Source organism: Mustela nigripes, chromosome 6 (assembly GCF_022355385.1).
Source record: "Mustela nigripes isolate SB6536 chromosome 6, MUSNIG.SB6536, whole genome shotgun sequence".
Lineage (NCBI taxonomy): Eukaryota > Metazoa > Chordata > Mammalia > Carnivora > Mustelidae > Mustela > Mustela nigripes.
Window position 1 is genome coordinate 135537764 of NC_081562.1, and position 16826 is coordinate 135554589.

Below are 16826 nucleotides of genomic sequence, written 5' to 3' on the forward strand. Positions count from 1 at the left end.
TAGGTGGTGAACATTCCCAGCCTCAAGCTTATCTACAATCTGAAAATAACATAGAAAAGCAGTTTTCCCCTTGCAGAAGAAATAGCAGGAAGATACAGTGCTGAGAAAGTAGTTTTAGAAATAGTTTGGGATTTCCATTCAGGAAATGCTGTGTACCAGGAGACGGGGGGGAAAAATCAATGCCAAGACCTCCATGCCTGGGTTGTAACTGCTGCTCGTGAGAACGTGGCATTCGGCTCCCAGTGCTGCCTCGGAGACAGCTGTGTAGACATCCAGACATATGGCAAACCACAGTGCCTTCCATTTAGGGACTGGAGAAGGGCTCTAGAGCTTTTCCTGTGTGCACCTGAGATAAATAAAAAAGAATGGGGTGATCTGAGGAGGCCTGAGGAATCCCTGTCTTCTGACATTTACGTTCCCAGTGCCAGCAGGACAGTGGTGCTCAGATCCTGGGGTCAGTAAGCAGTGAATTCTCCCCAAATGTGGAGACTGTTTAGGGCAAGAGCTGTGTCTCTACGTGGACGGCTGTCATCACACCAGCAGTATTGATCGATGGAGTGTATTTGAAGCTGATGGATTTGTTCTGGAGCCTGGTTTACTTAGCATTCACTGTTAAGCCCTGGAAATAGAGAGATGACTAGCTTTGACCTCTGTAGGGCTTGCATTTTTAGTTTAGAAGGTAAGTAATCAGATACAGTGTAGGAGGTGCTACAAATGAAAATTCAGAACAGCCTTAAGAGAACATAGTGGAGCAAACAGTTCCTCCACAAATAAAAAATTAAAGCCATAAAGTCAGTGGGACCAAATAGCCATCTGTTTTCCTTGATACTCATCTTTGTCTGTCTGTCTCCTTCTCCGTCTGTCTCTCTCACACACACACTCACTCACATACTTGAAGGCCACTGTTTGAGAGTTTCTAGCTAAATTATGACCCCTGAGCTATCCTTGATGAGCCCACGTATTTCCAACTAAGGGCATGAACTAGCAAACATTCTTCCCTTTGAGGAGCACTCTGCCCACCCCCACCGCCCCCCAGTCCAGTGACATCCATATGCATTTCATGCTCTTGCTTTGGCTTTCTTTGGAAACTCATTCCATAGGTAATAACCTATCTGTGTTAAAAACCTCTAAAAGGCACAAGGCACAGCATATCGTTCTCCCTCAAGGGTCCAAGCAGCAACCAGCTTATCAGATACCTCTACCCTGTGGTAGCTCCCCATAAACAAAGCTCTCCTTAGGGCCATCTCTATTGAAGGTGCCAACGCTGGAACCAAAAATCTATTTGTCTTATATGTAGAAGCTAAAAGCAATCTGTTAAATAAATGCATCCAATTTCTGCTGCCCGGAAGCAATTGCATATTTATTACCGGCCCAACAGTTTGACCTATCGCCACCATAAAGCAAATGAGTGTTATCTCGCTCAGCTTTAAAGATAGTTATCAGTCAAGCAGTAACACAAATACTCTGAGTGTTGGCTGGAGCATTTTTTTATTTTTTGCTTTGTTAGTGGTAAATGCACCGAGGTGAAATCTCAAATGAAAAATCAATAAGAATAATGAAAACCGAGCTATCAGACATCTCTTACTTACACTAAATAGAGAAAATGCTCCTTTGATCTATTCATTCCCCATCCCACCCTAACTTAGAGGGAAAAAAAAAAAAGTATTTGAGGAAGGGTCTTGGTGCTGGGACTGTGGGGTGTGACGCAGGGCAGGAAGCGGTGAGGAACTCTTGGGGCCATTAGCTGTCACAAATGTGACTTGGAACCATATACAAGGAGCGAACAATATTTTAACAAGCCCAGAGTATTGGAGTTTCCAGGGTACTGGACTTTCCAGTCGACATTTCAATCTATCTCTTAGCTTTTGCCCAAATATAAGGCAGTTATCTTAAGAGACCTTGGATGAGTTACTAGTCCCTTTGGTCTTTGTCTTAGTGAGCAGCCTTTGGTGAAGAGATTTTTGCAGGCACATGAAATGGAGCGAAATGGAGGGGGCCGCTTCCTTCTGCCCAAGGACCTCAGGACTCTGGCGTCCACCTGTCTGTGGCTGTCAGAACCCTGTGCATGGGTGTGCGTCCTGCCATCGCCCACATGCCTCAGCTGGGGGTTCAGGAGTCAAGCAGAGGAAGTGGAGAAAGGAAATTCATTCTTCCTCGGATGCTGGCTATTCAGTCTGGAGTGGTTCTGGCCTCCTGCTTCCTGATTGTATTCTTAGTGTCTGACTATTTCAGTGCTTGGTAAATGCTAAACTGATAATATGGCTCCAATGAAGGAATTTCCAATTAAATAAATATATTATGAAACAGTCATTCTTTAAAAAATGTTTTTATTTTTATTTATTTATTTCTATTTATTTATTTTAAAGGTTGATTGATTGATTTGCTGGGGCATGGAGGGAGAGGGAGAAGCTCAAGCAGACTCCATGCTGAGCACCGAGTCCAACACCGGGCTCAATCTCATGACCCTGAGATCACGACCAAAGCTGAAACCAAGAGTCAGACAGTTAAATTATTGTACCACCCAGGTGCCCATCTTTAAAAAAATTTTAACGGGAATGAAATTCTGTAGAGAGATAATCTATTCCTCTTGTTGTCTTCTGCTCACATGGATGAAGTAGGGCAGAGCACCCTAAACAGAGTGGCATCCAAGGGACACCTATGTCTGTGTCCTTTCATACGTAATGTCCCCACCTAGAGGTTCTTCACCAAGTGAATCATGGCCCACCTTCACCCCCCTGCCCCTGCCAAGGCCAGGTTGAATCCCAAGCAGTTGGTGTGGTCAGTAATATTGGGCCGTTGGACTGCACTGTGGATTTCTCTTGTGATAATCATAAAAAGGTTCTTCCTGACAGACCCTTTATCACAAATTATTGTCAGGCAAGAGATTAAAATTTAACTCTGCTTAGCCATTGGATGGATTGCTGTTCAGAGTTTCCTCAAGATTTTCTGAGCCTGAAGAAAAGGCTCTTGGAGATTCTGGACATTTTCATAGACAGGAAGAGCGTGACTGTAACTTACTATCCGGTACTTAGGGCTAACATTTGTGCTAATACCTTCCACTTGATCAAACATACACATTTTACCTTATGAATCAGGTCTCTGTTTTTCAGATGTAAAGGGTCTACTGGGGAGACAGAAAGCATACATAGAGGAGCTTCCACAGATGGTGGGGAGGGAGTATGGGAGCAGGTATGCCTGGGGTGGGCGCCGTGAGGGTCCAGAGAGGAACCCAGCCCAGGCTGGTTTGTGGTATGGGAAGGTAGGTCAAGGAGCGCTTTCTGGAAGAAACACAGGAAAGCCAGGTCTTGAAGGATGGGTCAGGCTACGCTCGGTGAAGAAGGAAGGGAAGGGCATTCTAGGCAGAGAGATGAGCTCAGGCACAGAGGTCTGAAGCAGTATGACCCTGTGGGGCAGTCTCAGCATTTCCCGTACAGCCAGAGACCAAGTTGGCACCGAGGTCTTCTGCTTCCAGATCCCATCTTCTAGTTGGATGGGAATTTATCCCACCTTTCTGGAAGAAAGTGATCTGGTCATTTTATTTAGAAATTCTTTTTTCCCATTACTTTTTTATCCTTACTATATTCAGAGAAGAATAACCAAACATGAAAGATAAAGTTAATAGAAAAAAAAATATTTCTCTAGATGGAGATCCTTAGCAGGAGGGAAAAGAGAAGTTCCTCAGGTGGACGCTCTTCAGAAGCGGATTCAAATACCATCTCCAGAGCCATAGCTGTGGGCTTCATTGAAAGAGATTTTGTGTAAAATGTACAGCTCCTCAAGTGGAGATGGAAACCTCTAGCATGTTTTCTGTCTTGCATTTGTTGGAGGCAGGCATGTGCTTGGAGGAACAGACATTCTAATGCAGCGAGTCAGACAACTTTTGTCTCCCATTGTCCACAGAGCTAGTGCCAGCCTTTCACATGTTGCATATGTGCTATGAACATGTTACCCAACATCAGGCACCTGAGGAGGCTTCATGGATCAGTTGTGTCTGTTCAACATGAGCTTCCTGAGTAAAGGTGATTATAGGACTCAGTTCTCCAGGCTTTTGGACCAAAACTGGGTCCGAAGAGGAGAAGAAAAGATAGACGCCTCTCCTCATACCTATCCCATGGTTCTGCCTCACTCTGCAAAGACCACTGTCCTCATTTGTGGCCTCCCAGGCCCTAGCAGCTGGTCGCTGCCCTCTACAACCTCATCCTTTTCTATTCACACAACATCAACATGCCAGACTTCTCCCTACCTCAGGGCCTTTGCACATGCTGGCTACACTGCTTGGAACGTAGTCCCCCTTCTCTTTGCTAAGTTAACTCTTACTGTTCTTCAAATCTCAAACACCAGGCAGTACTTCTCAGACCCTAGCTCAGGTCCTTACGTGTTCTCATTTCTCATGGTCCTTGTACCATAGGTGTAAGGTCCTAATACCATTCTGATTAGTAAACCTGCTATTAATTGCAGGAATAGTGGCTGAGGGTCTGTCTCCCTACAACACCATAAGCTCAAGGGGAATCAGGATGGTGTCTATTTTATATACCGCTGCATCTCCAGACCCTTTCTCCGAGAAAGTGATTAATTAATATTTACAAAAGGGAAGAAGAGAGGGAAGGAAGAAACACACAAGCCACTCCATTTGTCTATCAAAGGTCTCTGTGGTTCACTGTTTAAAATAGCTTTGATGAGGTATAATTAACATACAATAAACACTCGTTAAAGAGTACAGTTTGATGAGTTTTGACATGTGTCTACACCCATGAAACCATCACTACCATCAAGATAATGAACATATCCAACACTCCTGAAAGTTTCCTCTTGCCCCGCTGAAATCCCTCCCTCGCACCCACCCCCGAGGGCAACCACCAATGAGCCCTGTCAGTATAGATCAGTTTGCGCCTTCTGCAGTTTATTTTTTTTTTTTAAGATTCTATTTATTTATTTGACAGAGAGAGATCACAAGTAGGCAGAGAGGCAGGCAGAGAGGGGGAAGCAGGCTCCCTGCCAAGCATGACCTGAGCCGAAGGCAGAGGCTTAACCCACTGAGCCACCCAGGTGCCCCATCTTCTGCAGTTTATATAGATGAAATCCTACAGTCTGTACTCTTTGTCTGGCATCTTTCACTCAGTAATTACTCTGAGATTCATGCATGTGGGTGTACGTATCAATAGCTTACTGGCTTTATTGGGTCATAGTATTCTGCTCTATAATACATCGTGCTCATTCCCCCGTTGATAAACACTTGGCTTGTTCCAAGTTTTGAGCTGTTAAAGTGTCTTTGCACATCTGTGTGTAAAAAAGTCTTGGCACAGACATAGGTAAATATCTAGGCATAGAATGTCTGGGTCCATGATGCATGGAAGTTTAAATTTTTAAGAAACTGTCTGTGATTCACATTTCACCCCGTCTGCTTCCAGCAAGATGTTGTGAAGATTGCTAACATTTCTAAAGTGGGTTTTGTGTTCTTTGGGGAAAAAAGGCATCCAGGAAGATGGTGATAAGGGAATTCAGGACGAAGAGAGAATGCCTCCCTTTTAAGTTGAGCACAATCTCGGAAATGGATAGCAGGTCGTGAGCCCCGCACTTCCTGATTGCTGTTCGCCTCCTTCATGTCACACGGGATCTGCCGCTGATTCAGTGTCCCTCCCCCCGCCCCGGGAATGCCTTGAGGTCCTTCAAATACTGAGAACTTAGGAGTGGAGGGCCACATTGATCTGTGATCCAACATGTTCTGCCGCACACAGGCCTTCATCACAGATGCAAACTCCGGAGTCCTAACCCATTTATCTCTCTTCTCCTCAGGGGACACTTAAACTGGCTTCAGCTAGATCGAAGAGTATTGGAACATGACTTCCCCAAAAAGTCCGGACCGGTGGTTTTATATTTCTGTGTCAGGTATGTATACCTTGTGTCCATCCTTCTGCTGCTGCTCCTTTTCTTTGTCAACAAAGGCCTGGGAGGGCCGCATGATTAAAGGAGAGGGAAATCAAGTTCGCTGCCATCTACTGCCAGTGACAGAGGTCATGGTAGAGCTGCATTCCTAGTAGATGAGATCCTAGGGTGTGAGTGTCCAAGTGTGAGTGTCCAAGTTCTTTTTTGCTTTTTTGGGGGGTATATTTCTCAAACTAAACTCGGTCTCTTATAGTAACACAAACCCTGGGGTTATTATTATTTTGGTGGTGGGAGTCATTTGGAACTACATCACAAATGTCTATGTCGTCTTTCCTTTTTTTTTTTTTTTTTTTTAAAGATTTTATTTATTTGAAAGAGAGTAAGAGCACAGGTGAGGGGAGGGGCAGGGATAGAGGGAAAAGCAGACTCCCCCCTGAGCAGGGGGCCCAACACAGGCCTCGATCCCAGCATCGCGGGATCATGACCTGAGCTTAAGGCAAGTGCTCAACCGACTGAGCCACCCAGGCAACCCTGTGTCTTCTTTCATCACAAGTGGCACTTGGCCTCTTGAAATTTGCCTATTTTATCTTACTCCAAATAGGACTAGTTGAAATGCAGCAACAAAGCATAGATCACGGCATTGCCCAGTAAGGGAGGATATGGCGTAATAAAATACCAGAAACGATGTGCATTTTCTGGTCACTAATCTCTTATAAGAAGTTTTATTTTGTGACTGCAGAGAATATAATTTGCTTCTCATGGTTAACATTTACAAACATGAAGTCAGCCAGACTTACACTTCCATTTGCAGAAAGTTTTGGCAAGGCAGAGAGGGGGGTCATGTCTTGGGTTCACGGGCGAAGCCAGGATCTGTGCGTCCAGATCCAGCAGCTCCTGGAGCCCTTGGTTCTTGGAGCCACCAGTCTGTGTCTGTGCAGAACCGTCACTGTGCACAACTGCAGGGGCATTTAGGCTCGAATGCCTCCGTATTCCAGTGGACACCAACGCTCATACCCAATATACACACCCTGTCCTTTTTAAAAAATATGTTAACAAGTTCAGTGGGGCACCTGGGAGGCTCAGTCAGTTACGTGTCTGCCTTCATCTCGGTCATGATCCCGGGGTCCTGGCATTGAGTTCTGCATTGGGCTCCCTGCTCAGCAGGAAGCTTGCTTCTTCCTCTCCTCCTGTCCCCCTCCCCTACTCATGCTCTCTCTCTCTCTCTCTCTCAAATAAATAAATAAAATCTTTACAAAATACATGTTAACAAGTTCAAGAGCAGGACAAACAATTAAAAGTTCAGTTTTTCTAAGAGAACATGGTCAGGAATGCAATTTTAATCGTAGCCATCCTGATACCACGGATACCATCAGAGAGCCTATCTGAGAATTAAAGGGTCCATTTCCCAGGCCGGAGTATGGATCTTTACCCCTGCTGGTGGAGCAGATCTAAACTTGCATTTAATGACCTTTTTATTTGTTTCAGAGCAGCAAACCTATCAGAGCTAATCTTAGCCATTTCCATTACTGATGGGCGTGATCTAGATGTTACAGTCTCTTTAATGGTGGCTCAATTTTCTCAGATAAATGGGAAAGTAACTGTGTAAAGGAGAGTTCACAATTCCACCAGGGAGGTGTGTGGCAGCATCCAGCAAGGCTCAGTTGAATTTAAACGTTTCATTAACCTGTAATCAAAGGTGGCTGAGTCCACTTGCCATACATCAGGAGCTCCCCGCTTCCTGCTGCTTTTCACCAACATTAATCAAGAAGAGAAGATTCTGAGCTGGTTGTATATTAGCTGCATTTTGCAGGGGCCTGTTACAAGCTGAGTTATTGGTGGGTTTCGGGAACTGAGCCCTGGAAGAAAGCTTGGGGCGCCCTGAGATTGTCGCTGAGGATTTGCAGGCCATTCCAAGTCGCTCCTGACTTCTCTCTGTGATGCCAGATACAGAGGAGAGCTGCAGAAGTAGATCCCATGCTCACAATATGGAGAACCAGGAATGAAAGCTTCTGCCATCCACCACCCATTTTCCTAGGTGGCTGCAGCCAGCACTTGGGAGGACATACCCAGGGAAAAATTCTCCTGGGCCACGTTTGGGGATAGACCCCAGCAGAATATTATCACCAGGTAGAGTTCCTTCTGTAGCTCATCACAAAAGCTGCTCTTTCTGCAGAGCCTTGGGTTTCTATGTCTAGTCTTGGCCCACCTGAGTTGCCTCTAACTCTGCAGCTCCAAAGCCAGTCTCAGCATCTTGACCTCCCCAGGCCTTCCGTGGTTCTTCAAATCTGTGACCTCATTATCCGTTCAGTCCCGTAGGCTGCAAACTTGAAGTCTTTCCTCTTCCTCAGATTCTTAGGTGCATGAATTCTCTGCGGCTACTTCCACCTTCTGCCCTCTCTGCCTGTCTCCCCATCATCTGTCACTTGAACTGTTGCCGCCACCTCCTAGAGTGGGTGTCCCCTTGGCACCCATCACAGAGGAGCCTGGCTCCCGACCCCACTCTCCTGAGTCCCCACTTTGCAGCCAACTGTGCAACACAGAAGCAAAACACCAAGGGTCTGTTTTCTGTAAGAGAGGAGGCTGATGCTGGCATGTAGGCGAATTATGCATTTTTTACCTTGGTACCTGGGAAGAATTCCTAACTTATACCTGGGTACCTTTCCAGGGGTGCCCGCAGGCTATTTTCTCCAAAGGAATGGCTGGACAAATTATCTTTATAAAGGACTCAGACCTTGGATGATCCTGGGGTCCATTGAGGAGCCCCCATCTGGCTGGGCAATTCCCCCATGTGCACGCTGACCTTTCTCTTTTCTCAATGAGAGCGTGATGGCCGAAGCAGCCCCGGCCCAGCCAGCAGCCCACGTGCATGCCTACAAGCAGTCTCTCTAGCTGCTCCTAGCCCCTCTCCTTTTGTTTAAACATCTAGAGATTCCATCTCTGTAACACATGCACCGTTAGCCTTTGTGGAAATGAAGAATAAAAGCACCCAATAAAAGACCGTGGAAAAGGCTGACTGCCTCAAGCTAAGAGTTGGGAATTCATCCAGTGGAAATATTAACCCCGTGCCACTGGGGAGCTAAATTTGGGCTGCTGTCCCAGCATGGCTTACTATTTGGCAGTTGTATATTCTCTTGCTGTAATGCATATTCGAAACATCTGTGAGAGTGGGGGCAAAATCATCCCCTCCATTCAACCGATGATGAAAAACAAGACCCCAATACATTAAATAACATGAATTTGAATTGAGGTAATTCTGCTTTCTCCTCTGAGCAGGTCCTCGAAGGGCCTGGGGCTGGTGTCGTGCTGCGTGGTATTCTCAGCATGGCGGGACAGAGGACTGAGAATCTGTCCTCACTGACCCATGCTGTAGCCTGAAGAGGACCTTCCCCCTTCCTTCTCCTGAGTCAGATCACGGATCACCGGGAGTGATCACAGAACCTTCAGAGTCTTAATAATTACCTAAAAAGGAAAAAGGTCTGAGGGAAGGGAACTATCCATTATTAAACACCCGTCCATTATTCAGAATGATTGTAAATCTTCACAGCCCTCGAATCACGTATTATTACTCCTGGGTAAAGAGAGGGAGATGAGGGTCGCTGGGTGGCTCCGACAGTCAATCATCTGAGTCCGGTTAAGGTCACGATGCCAGGGTCCGGGATCAAGTCCCATATCGGGCTCCCTGCTCAGTGTGGACCCTGCCTTTCTCTCTCCTTCTGCCCCTGCATGTTCTCTCTCTCTCTCTCTCTCTCTGTCAAATAAATAAATAAAATGTAAAAGAAAAAAAATTAAGAAGGGAGGGAGATGAGGGCCCAACATGCTGATTCTCCTCCTAGTTCCGCTAGTAAGTTACCACCTCTGTTCAGTTAGATCTGACTCCAAACTTCAGACCTCCCCCCCCCCCTCCACCACACTGCCTCTCTCTCCACAAGTGAAAAGCGACCCCGTGATAGCTTCTCAGAGACTCTGGCGGGGCCACAGACCAAGTCAGGATTGGTGACTTTGGTCCCTCTTGCATTGCACACTCGGCTGCGGCTGCAGAACCGGGGTCCATCTGCAGAGATGGCGTCAGGCCCAGCTGCACCCCCACTGGGTGAGAAAGTGCGGAGAGCAACCCTCCCAGGCCTGACATTCCAGATCGAGCCGTGCTGAACTCCCAGTGGCCTTGGTGGAGTGCACCCCATTAGCGGGGGGCCAGCCCCCAATCGCAAATCTTGGTGGCAGGTTGGAAACTCCGTAGCGGTGGAGGAAGGGGCCTCACAGATGGTAAAGCAGCAGCTTTCAGGAGCCGAGGTGTGTGCTATTAGCCCCACTTTAGAAACTCTTGCCCTTAGCTGATGAGGGTGAACACCAGTGGGGAGGCATTCTGCCCTACTTTGCTCTTTCCTCTCCTATAAAGAAGACTCCATGGTCCCATCGGCCAGGCACTGACTATGTTGTGGGCATTGGTTTAGGAGCTAAGGGTAGAGCGCGGGGTGTGGTGGGGGAGGCAAAGCATACGAACCCTTACCCTTGTGCGCCTGTGCATCCATTTCCCTGAATTCTAGGGTCCTCTCAGCCCTGCCTGTCCTTATCTCTGCCGATTCAGTCTAAAGCCTGCTATGCACCGCTGCAATCACCCCTTCCCCAGGACCACCCCTCCCTTGGCTGCTGGCCCTGTGCATCCATGGCTCTCATGCATGCACTCTTTCACGCGTACACACGTGCACACACATGTGGGGTGGGATCAGTCCAGTCACATATTTTTTTTATTTCTGTCCCTGAGCTGTGGACTATGACTGGGCCGGGGACGAAGGTCCACACAGTTCATTGGTGTTTCTAGCCACTTCTGTCCATGGCACCTGCTCGGGGTCCCCTGCCTTGCCCATGGTAGCTTTTGCTCCTGCCACAGACTCCAAACCAGAAGCTCACTCCTTTGCTCCAAGGTGATACTGCTTATGATTTTGTAGAGAAAGGGAAAGCTGGCCCAAGGGAGCCGCGGCTTCCTGCTCCCTTACATCACCGTACCCACCCATCCTGTGGCCTCCTTAGCCACCTGCTGCACGCGTGCCCACCCACTCACACATGCACACCCTTCGGAGGGAGACCGACCCTAGCCCAGCGTCCGAGGCCAGCCAGTCCACGTGCACTCCAGTGCAGCCCCTTCCAGCTCCTCCGAGAACTCCCTGCCTCCAGGCTTCCGTCTTTCTCTGTTTTCTGCTGCTCCTTTTCCACGGATTCTTCCCCCTCATGGCCATGACTCTTCTACCCTGACAAAAGTGAATGCCCTCCCTGAGTTGCATCCTCCTTCAGCTACTGCTTCCTTGCCCGCACCCATGTCCACACCAAAGGTCTGCCCTCCTCTCCTTCCTCCTCGTCCTGCTGGCTCTTCAGCTTGTGGCTGTCCCCCCATCACCGCCATGGTCACGGGCGGTCTCTAGGCCCCAAATTCCATGGGCGCTTCTCTGCCCTCCTCTGCCTGAATCAATGGTGTCTTCATCTCTCTGCCCCCAAACTTCCTCCTCTTCCTGTGGCACCTCCTTATCTCTGTGATTGGCACAGCCACACACCCAGCCGGAAACTCGGGAGTCAACCTTGACTCCCCTGCTCTCCCTCCCCTGCCTCCTTGCCTTCCTTCATTCACTAATTCCTGTCTTTTGTGTCTTAAATAGGTCCTATACCCACTTCTGACTCTCCCTGAACCACTGTCCTGGTTATGGCTCCTTCTGGCCCTCTCTAGGTGACCACTGAGTAGCTTTCCAGAATTCTCGTCTGCTCCCTTCCTCAAAATGTTCCTGGTCTCCCATCATCACACTGTGGCTCTCCTTAGCATGTCCAGCATGGCCTGACTGCCGCACCTGCTGGCCTTCCCTCCTGCAGCTCTGTGATCAGCCCGGCGAGCAGTGTGTGAGCAAGGTCACGTCCTTCTGCAGACCTCTGTCTGGGACTAGGACACAAACTCCCCAAATCTGAGAACAACGACCCTCTGATCGTATTCACCAGGCAAGCTTAAGAAACAGGTCAAGAAAAATTCTCAGAAAAATTCTCCTGCACGCCCAGGGAAATCTCTGTGTATTTCTGTAGGATCACGTTTGTGCTCAGGATGGTCCCCTCCATGCCTGGGCTGTTGCTTCAGTTGTATTGTCTTCAGCCAAGTGTCCCTGCAACGCTGATCATCTCCACTGTTGGTAGCAAAATAAATAAGAGATTAGATTTGTCTCCTCAAACTGACGTTCACCAACAGTAAACTGAAGTGAGCACTAGGACAGAGAGAGAGAGAGAGGCGATCCCAGGAAGGTTTAATCTGGGAGTGGGGATTTTACAGCCAAGTTTATGACCTGACTGTTGGTGTCTTTCCTGGCTGGTTGAGACACAGTTGTTCTTTCCTGTCACCATAGTAACAACGAAGTCAGGGATCCTAAAATGAGGTGCCTGCTAACCAGAACTTGCTAGATCTCAACGGGGTGCCCCAGTGAGGATTGTTTCAAGCTGGTGAAATTCTAAAGACCAGAGATACCCAGCCCCAGAAACTCACAGCGGCACCACATACCCGTTTCGTTCCCATTGCTCCTTTTTGCTACTCAAAGTCAGCATTCCGAATGTGACCCTTGTGTTCCTGACAAAATGAAATCAGCGGTCCATTTAATTAACACTTGCCGTAAAGATTCGGTGATTCCCCAGTGCGGGGGGGTGGATGCGAGAGGGAAGAGGAGGAGCGGGCCGTCCAGAAGGGGCCAGCGGACTGACGTCCTGCACTGGACACCCGGGCAAGCTGCTGCTGTCCGAGGCGTCTGCGGGTTAAAGGGAAGGAGACTCCCCAAGGCTGCAGAACCTCTTGATTATTTTATGGGCCCAAACACGTAGGAGCACAGCCCATATTTATTCCTGCTTCAGAGTGTCAGATGCAGGAGCTCAGGCTGGCATGATTGGGCCAGGTGGGGTGTGACATTGCTGATGCGATTCAGGGAACAGACATACCCAGGTTTGCCCTGGGCCTAGAACAGAGGTTGGCCCTTTGACTCGACAGCGGGGGGTGGGGGAGGGGGGTAGCTGTCCTATTCAGTCCTGCTAAATGTGCCAAAGAACACATTTGAAAGTAAGTTTTATTATTACTCGGGTACAGGTACTCCTAACCCATCAGGGGGTGGTGGCCATTGAAAAGACAGCTTGCTACTCACAGTCTGCAGGAGGAGGGGGCACGCCGCAGCAGGCAGCGCTGCCCAGAGCGCACTAAGGGTTGGTCAGGAGGCAGAGGGAGTGGGGGGAAATACGGGGAAGAGCCTTTGTTCTGTGGTTTCTACAGGAAGGAATGGGTGAGGCAGGGTAATCAGGTTTAGGCTTGGCTTCTTTGAATAATTTCAGCAGGCTTTGGGGCATGGGGGTTATACAGAGTTGTCTGGCTCTGGCCCAGGCCCTGGGGTGATGAGGGCAGGAAGGTCCTGACCTGGAGTGTGAGGGCCCTACAAAGGAGCAGGGAAGGGTGTGTGAGCTCTCCAGTGGCTGGTCTGCATAGGAAAGGCAAGCTCAGGCCTCTAAAGGAACTGGTCAGCCCTGGGAGGGGCAGTCCCTTCAGAGCCACCAAGGCCCCAAATGTCATAGCAGCAGAACCCCAAGATTAATACAGAGCCAGACTTGGAACTGTCCGTGCAGACCCTGTGAATCTACACGAAAGCATTCAGTTCCTAGGCTTTACCCAGAGACCTGGAATTTTCTTTGTGAACCTGGTCTATGAGGAAGCTCTGCCGGATCTCCCAACCCAACCCGCGCACTGGTGGTTAAGGAAATGCAACATCGCCACCTACTGGCAAAAACGAGGAGCTCTCATGAAAATCAAAAAGGTCAGAACCGGTTTAAAAAAAAAAAAAAAAAAAATTCAGATTTTGTAACCGAACCATCAATGTTTCCCACTTCTCCAGAAGTTTCTTCTCCATGGTGCTCCCCTAGTTTTTCCTGAGCCTCAGTGTGTGGATTGAGATGTCTGAGGTCTGTTTTCCTCTGGGCATTTTGACTCACAAGTTCCCTAGCGCAGATGGAAAGTTCAGGATGAGTTAAATATCCAGGGTTACAGAATAATAATATGACAGGCCTGGAGCTCACACTGTTTTCCAGGCTGCTTCTCGGTGATAAAGGTTAACAGGAACCTGCTTCTCAGTTTCTGTCAAGAGGAGATGGTTTATTTTTCCTCTTCTCAGATTAGGTTATTTTCTCTACGTTCCTGCCTCGTGTCCAGCCAGACCCCGTGGAACTCGGGGGACACGAATGCTGTTGCAGAGAACAGAACCCGCTCTGTCCTTTCCAACTTCAGTTCTGGCAAGGGTGGGGGGTGTTATGTTTCCTCCTACTATTGAGGAGAAAATGGATGGCAGGAGTAGCGAACGTCTTCACTCCTTAATTCTCAAGAATCGAAACAAATGCAGAAAAGACATAAGGCATTGCATTGAAAATTACATGATTTCAAACTCAACAGATTTAGACTCAGAGTGATTATTGTAGAACTGAGGTCACTCACGGTCAAACTCCAGAAACTTCTGCTGTTGTCCTGGCTTTAAGATCCGAGGGGATCAGCGCCTGCTTGTGCATCTTTCCATGTTGACAGTGAGGGATGGGCACGGGGACAGGGCCTGGATGAAGAATATGAGCCCCTGACCGGAAATTTCAGGACATCCGGGGATCACTGAGCTCCTCCCCTTCCTGCAGAAGCTTTCCCTCCCAGACACTTGCTAAGCCCACGTGTGTGCCAGGTGCTGTATTAGTGGTGGAGATACAAAAATGAATGGGATTTGGCCTCACCAAAGCCTAGAAAGAAGATGCCCCAGGGAACGGGAAAGTGCAGGACCCTGGGGCAGCACAGCAAGCAGAGGAAGAGCCCAGGAGAAGCGCTTTTCCCTGGGGGCCATCAGCGAAGTCCACGAAACATCGTGTTCCTGAGTAAGGGCAGAAGGGAGCAGGAGTGGCTTGGGGCATGGAGAATGGTGGTTTCTGGGTCAAGAGCAGTAGCTTGGACAAAGGTGCAAAGCAAGATTCATCTATAATGAGTCACGCCTGCAAGTCAGCCTCCCTCACTCCCTGCTCTTCCTTCTCAACCCCTCCGTCTCCCTTTCTTTCCTTCCTTCCTTCTGATTTTGCTATTCTGACTGCTCCCAGTTAAAAATCCTTCACAACAGGGGCGCCTGGGTGGCTCAGTGGATTAAGCTGCTGCCTTCGGCTCAGGTCATGATCCCAGGGTCCTGGGATCGAGCCCTGCATCGGGCTCTCTGCTCTGCGGGGAGCCTGCTTCCCTCTCTCTCTCTGCCTGCCTCTCGCAGACTTGTGATCTCTGCCCGTCAAATAAATAAATAAAATAAATGTTTAAAAAAAAATCCTTCACAACAAATGTGGATTAATTATTAAATCCAATTTAACTTTGCTTCAAGACTTAGAGCTTGCTACTGCATTTCTTTTTAAGATTTTTATTTATTTATTTATTTATTTATTTATTTATTTATTGGGAGACAATGGGAGCACAAGAGCAAGCATTAGGTGGGGAGGGGCAGAGGGAGAAGCCAACTCCCTGCTCAGCAGGGAGACTGATGTATGTGGGACTCAATCGATCCTGGGACTCAGGATCATGACCTGAGCCCAAGGCAGTCTCTTAACCAACTAAGCCACCCAAGCGTCCTGCTACTGCATTTCAAGTCTCCACTTGTAGAGACGAGGAAGTTGTACCACTTTGCGGTTCCATTGGGACCACTGTGCTGTAAGGGGGACCACTGTAGACCCTTTATGGAACCTCCATGACCTAAAACAGCTGCTCCAAAAAGCAGGAGGCTGGTACTTGCTTTTTTTTTTTTTTTTTTTCCTTGCAGGGAGAGAGCAGGTGGCAGGGGTCCACTAAGGATCCTACTCATTCCCAAGAATGAGGGCTATACTATAATTTCCAGACATTCTGTAGACTCTCACATGGTGGTAATTGTATTAGTACCTGTTGATTGAAAATATCTGCTGGTATCTGAAGTTACTGTGGATTCACTCACAAATTTAAATGAATCTGTGTGATACTCATTACAACAGCCTCTGCGCGCACACACACACACACATGAAAAATGACCGAAAACATTATTTGTCTGCAGACAAGTGGTTGCAAACTGGTTTTGCTAGCTTCATGAAATACTGGTTTCTTTTTTTTTTGCTGTGGTGATTGTTGTTTTCATCTGAATGAGTTTCTAATATTTGAAAACGGTAGACTTCTCAGGTGGAGAACCACTGACCTGCGGTCTTCTTCTACAGTGTGGAAAACAGAAGCCCAGAGAGATGAAGTGATTTGCCCTAAATCATATGGAACTGGGGCCAGATCACTGGCCTCTTGACTTCCTCCCCAGGATTCTTTCCATCATATTGTAACATTGTTCTAGAAGAACATAGCCCTTGTTTTCCCATCACACCTGCCGCCCCCACCTTGGCGTAGCCCCAGTTTCCAGGTGGCAGGGACGCAGAGGCCCCACTCAGAGCCTGTTCCCCGGCAAGGCTCTGCCTTCCATCACCCCTCCCTTTGCGCAGCTGGTCCCTAGACAAGTACAAGTGCCTAATCTGATTACATGATTTAATAAACTCCAAAGTCGATGCGTAAAAAGGTGCATTAAATGTAAACGTAAATAATTTCAGCATGTTTCATCAGTGAAAGAAATCTATAAGCTCCATATGGATGAAAATCCAATTCTCGTTTGGCTTAATATGCATTAATATCACAGCCTAAGAGCACTGCCATAGCTCTCGGGATTCGCAGAAATCAAATCGCACCTCTCCACCTTTGGGAAAATAACGTTGTAACCATTTCAAAGAGAAAGACTGCCCCCTTCTTCAATTGAGCAGGAGAAATTATCCTCAAGAAATCCAACTCAACAATGATTAGGACCAAAAAAGCAAGATATGAAAATCAAATAATATTATTAAAAATTGGAACATGGCTTAGGAAAAAGAAAGGCGATGTT

The 16826-nt window shown here is 47.9% G+C and overlaps 1 protein-coding gene across 1 annotated transcript in view; it reads left to right on the plus strand.

Annotated features, from left to right (window-relative positions):
• The window catches only part of FRMD4A (FERM domain containing 4A), a 607134-nt gene that overhangs the window by 467312 nt on the left and 122996 nt on the right, over positions 1-16826 (plus strand). Inside the window, 1 exon segment of the mRNA XM_059404285.1 lies at positions 5794-5886. Within this exon segment, the coding sequence (XP_059260268.1) occupies positions 5794-5886 (93 nt within the window).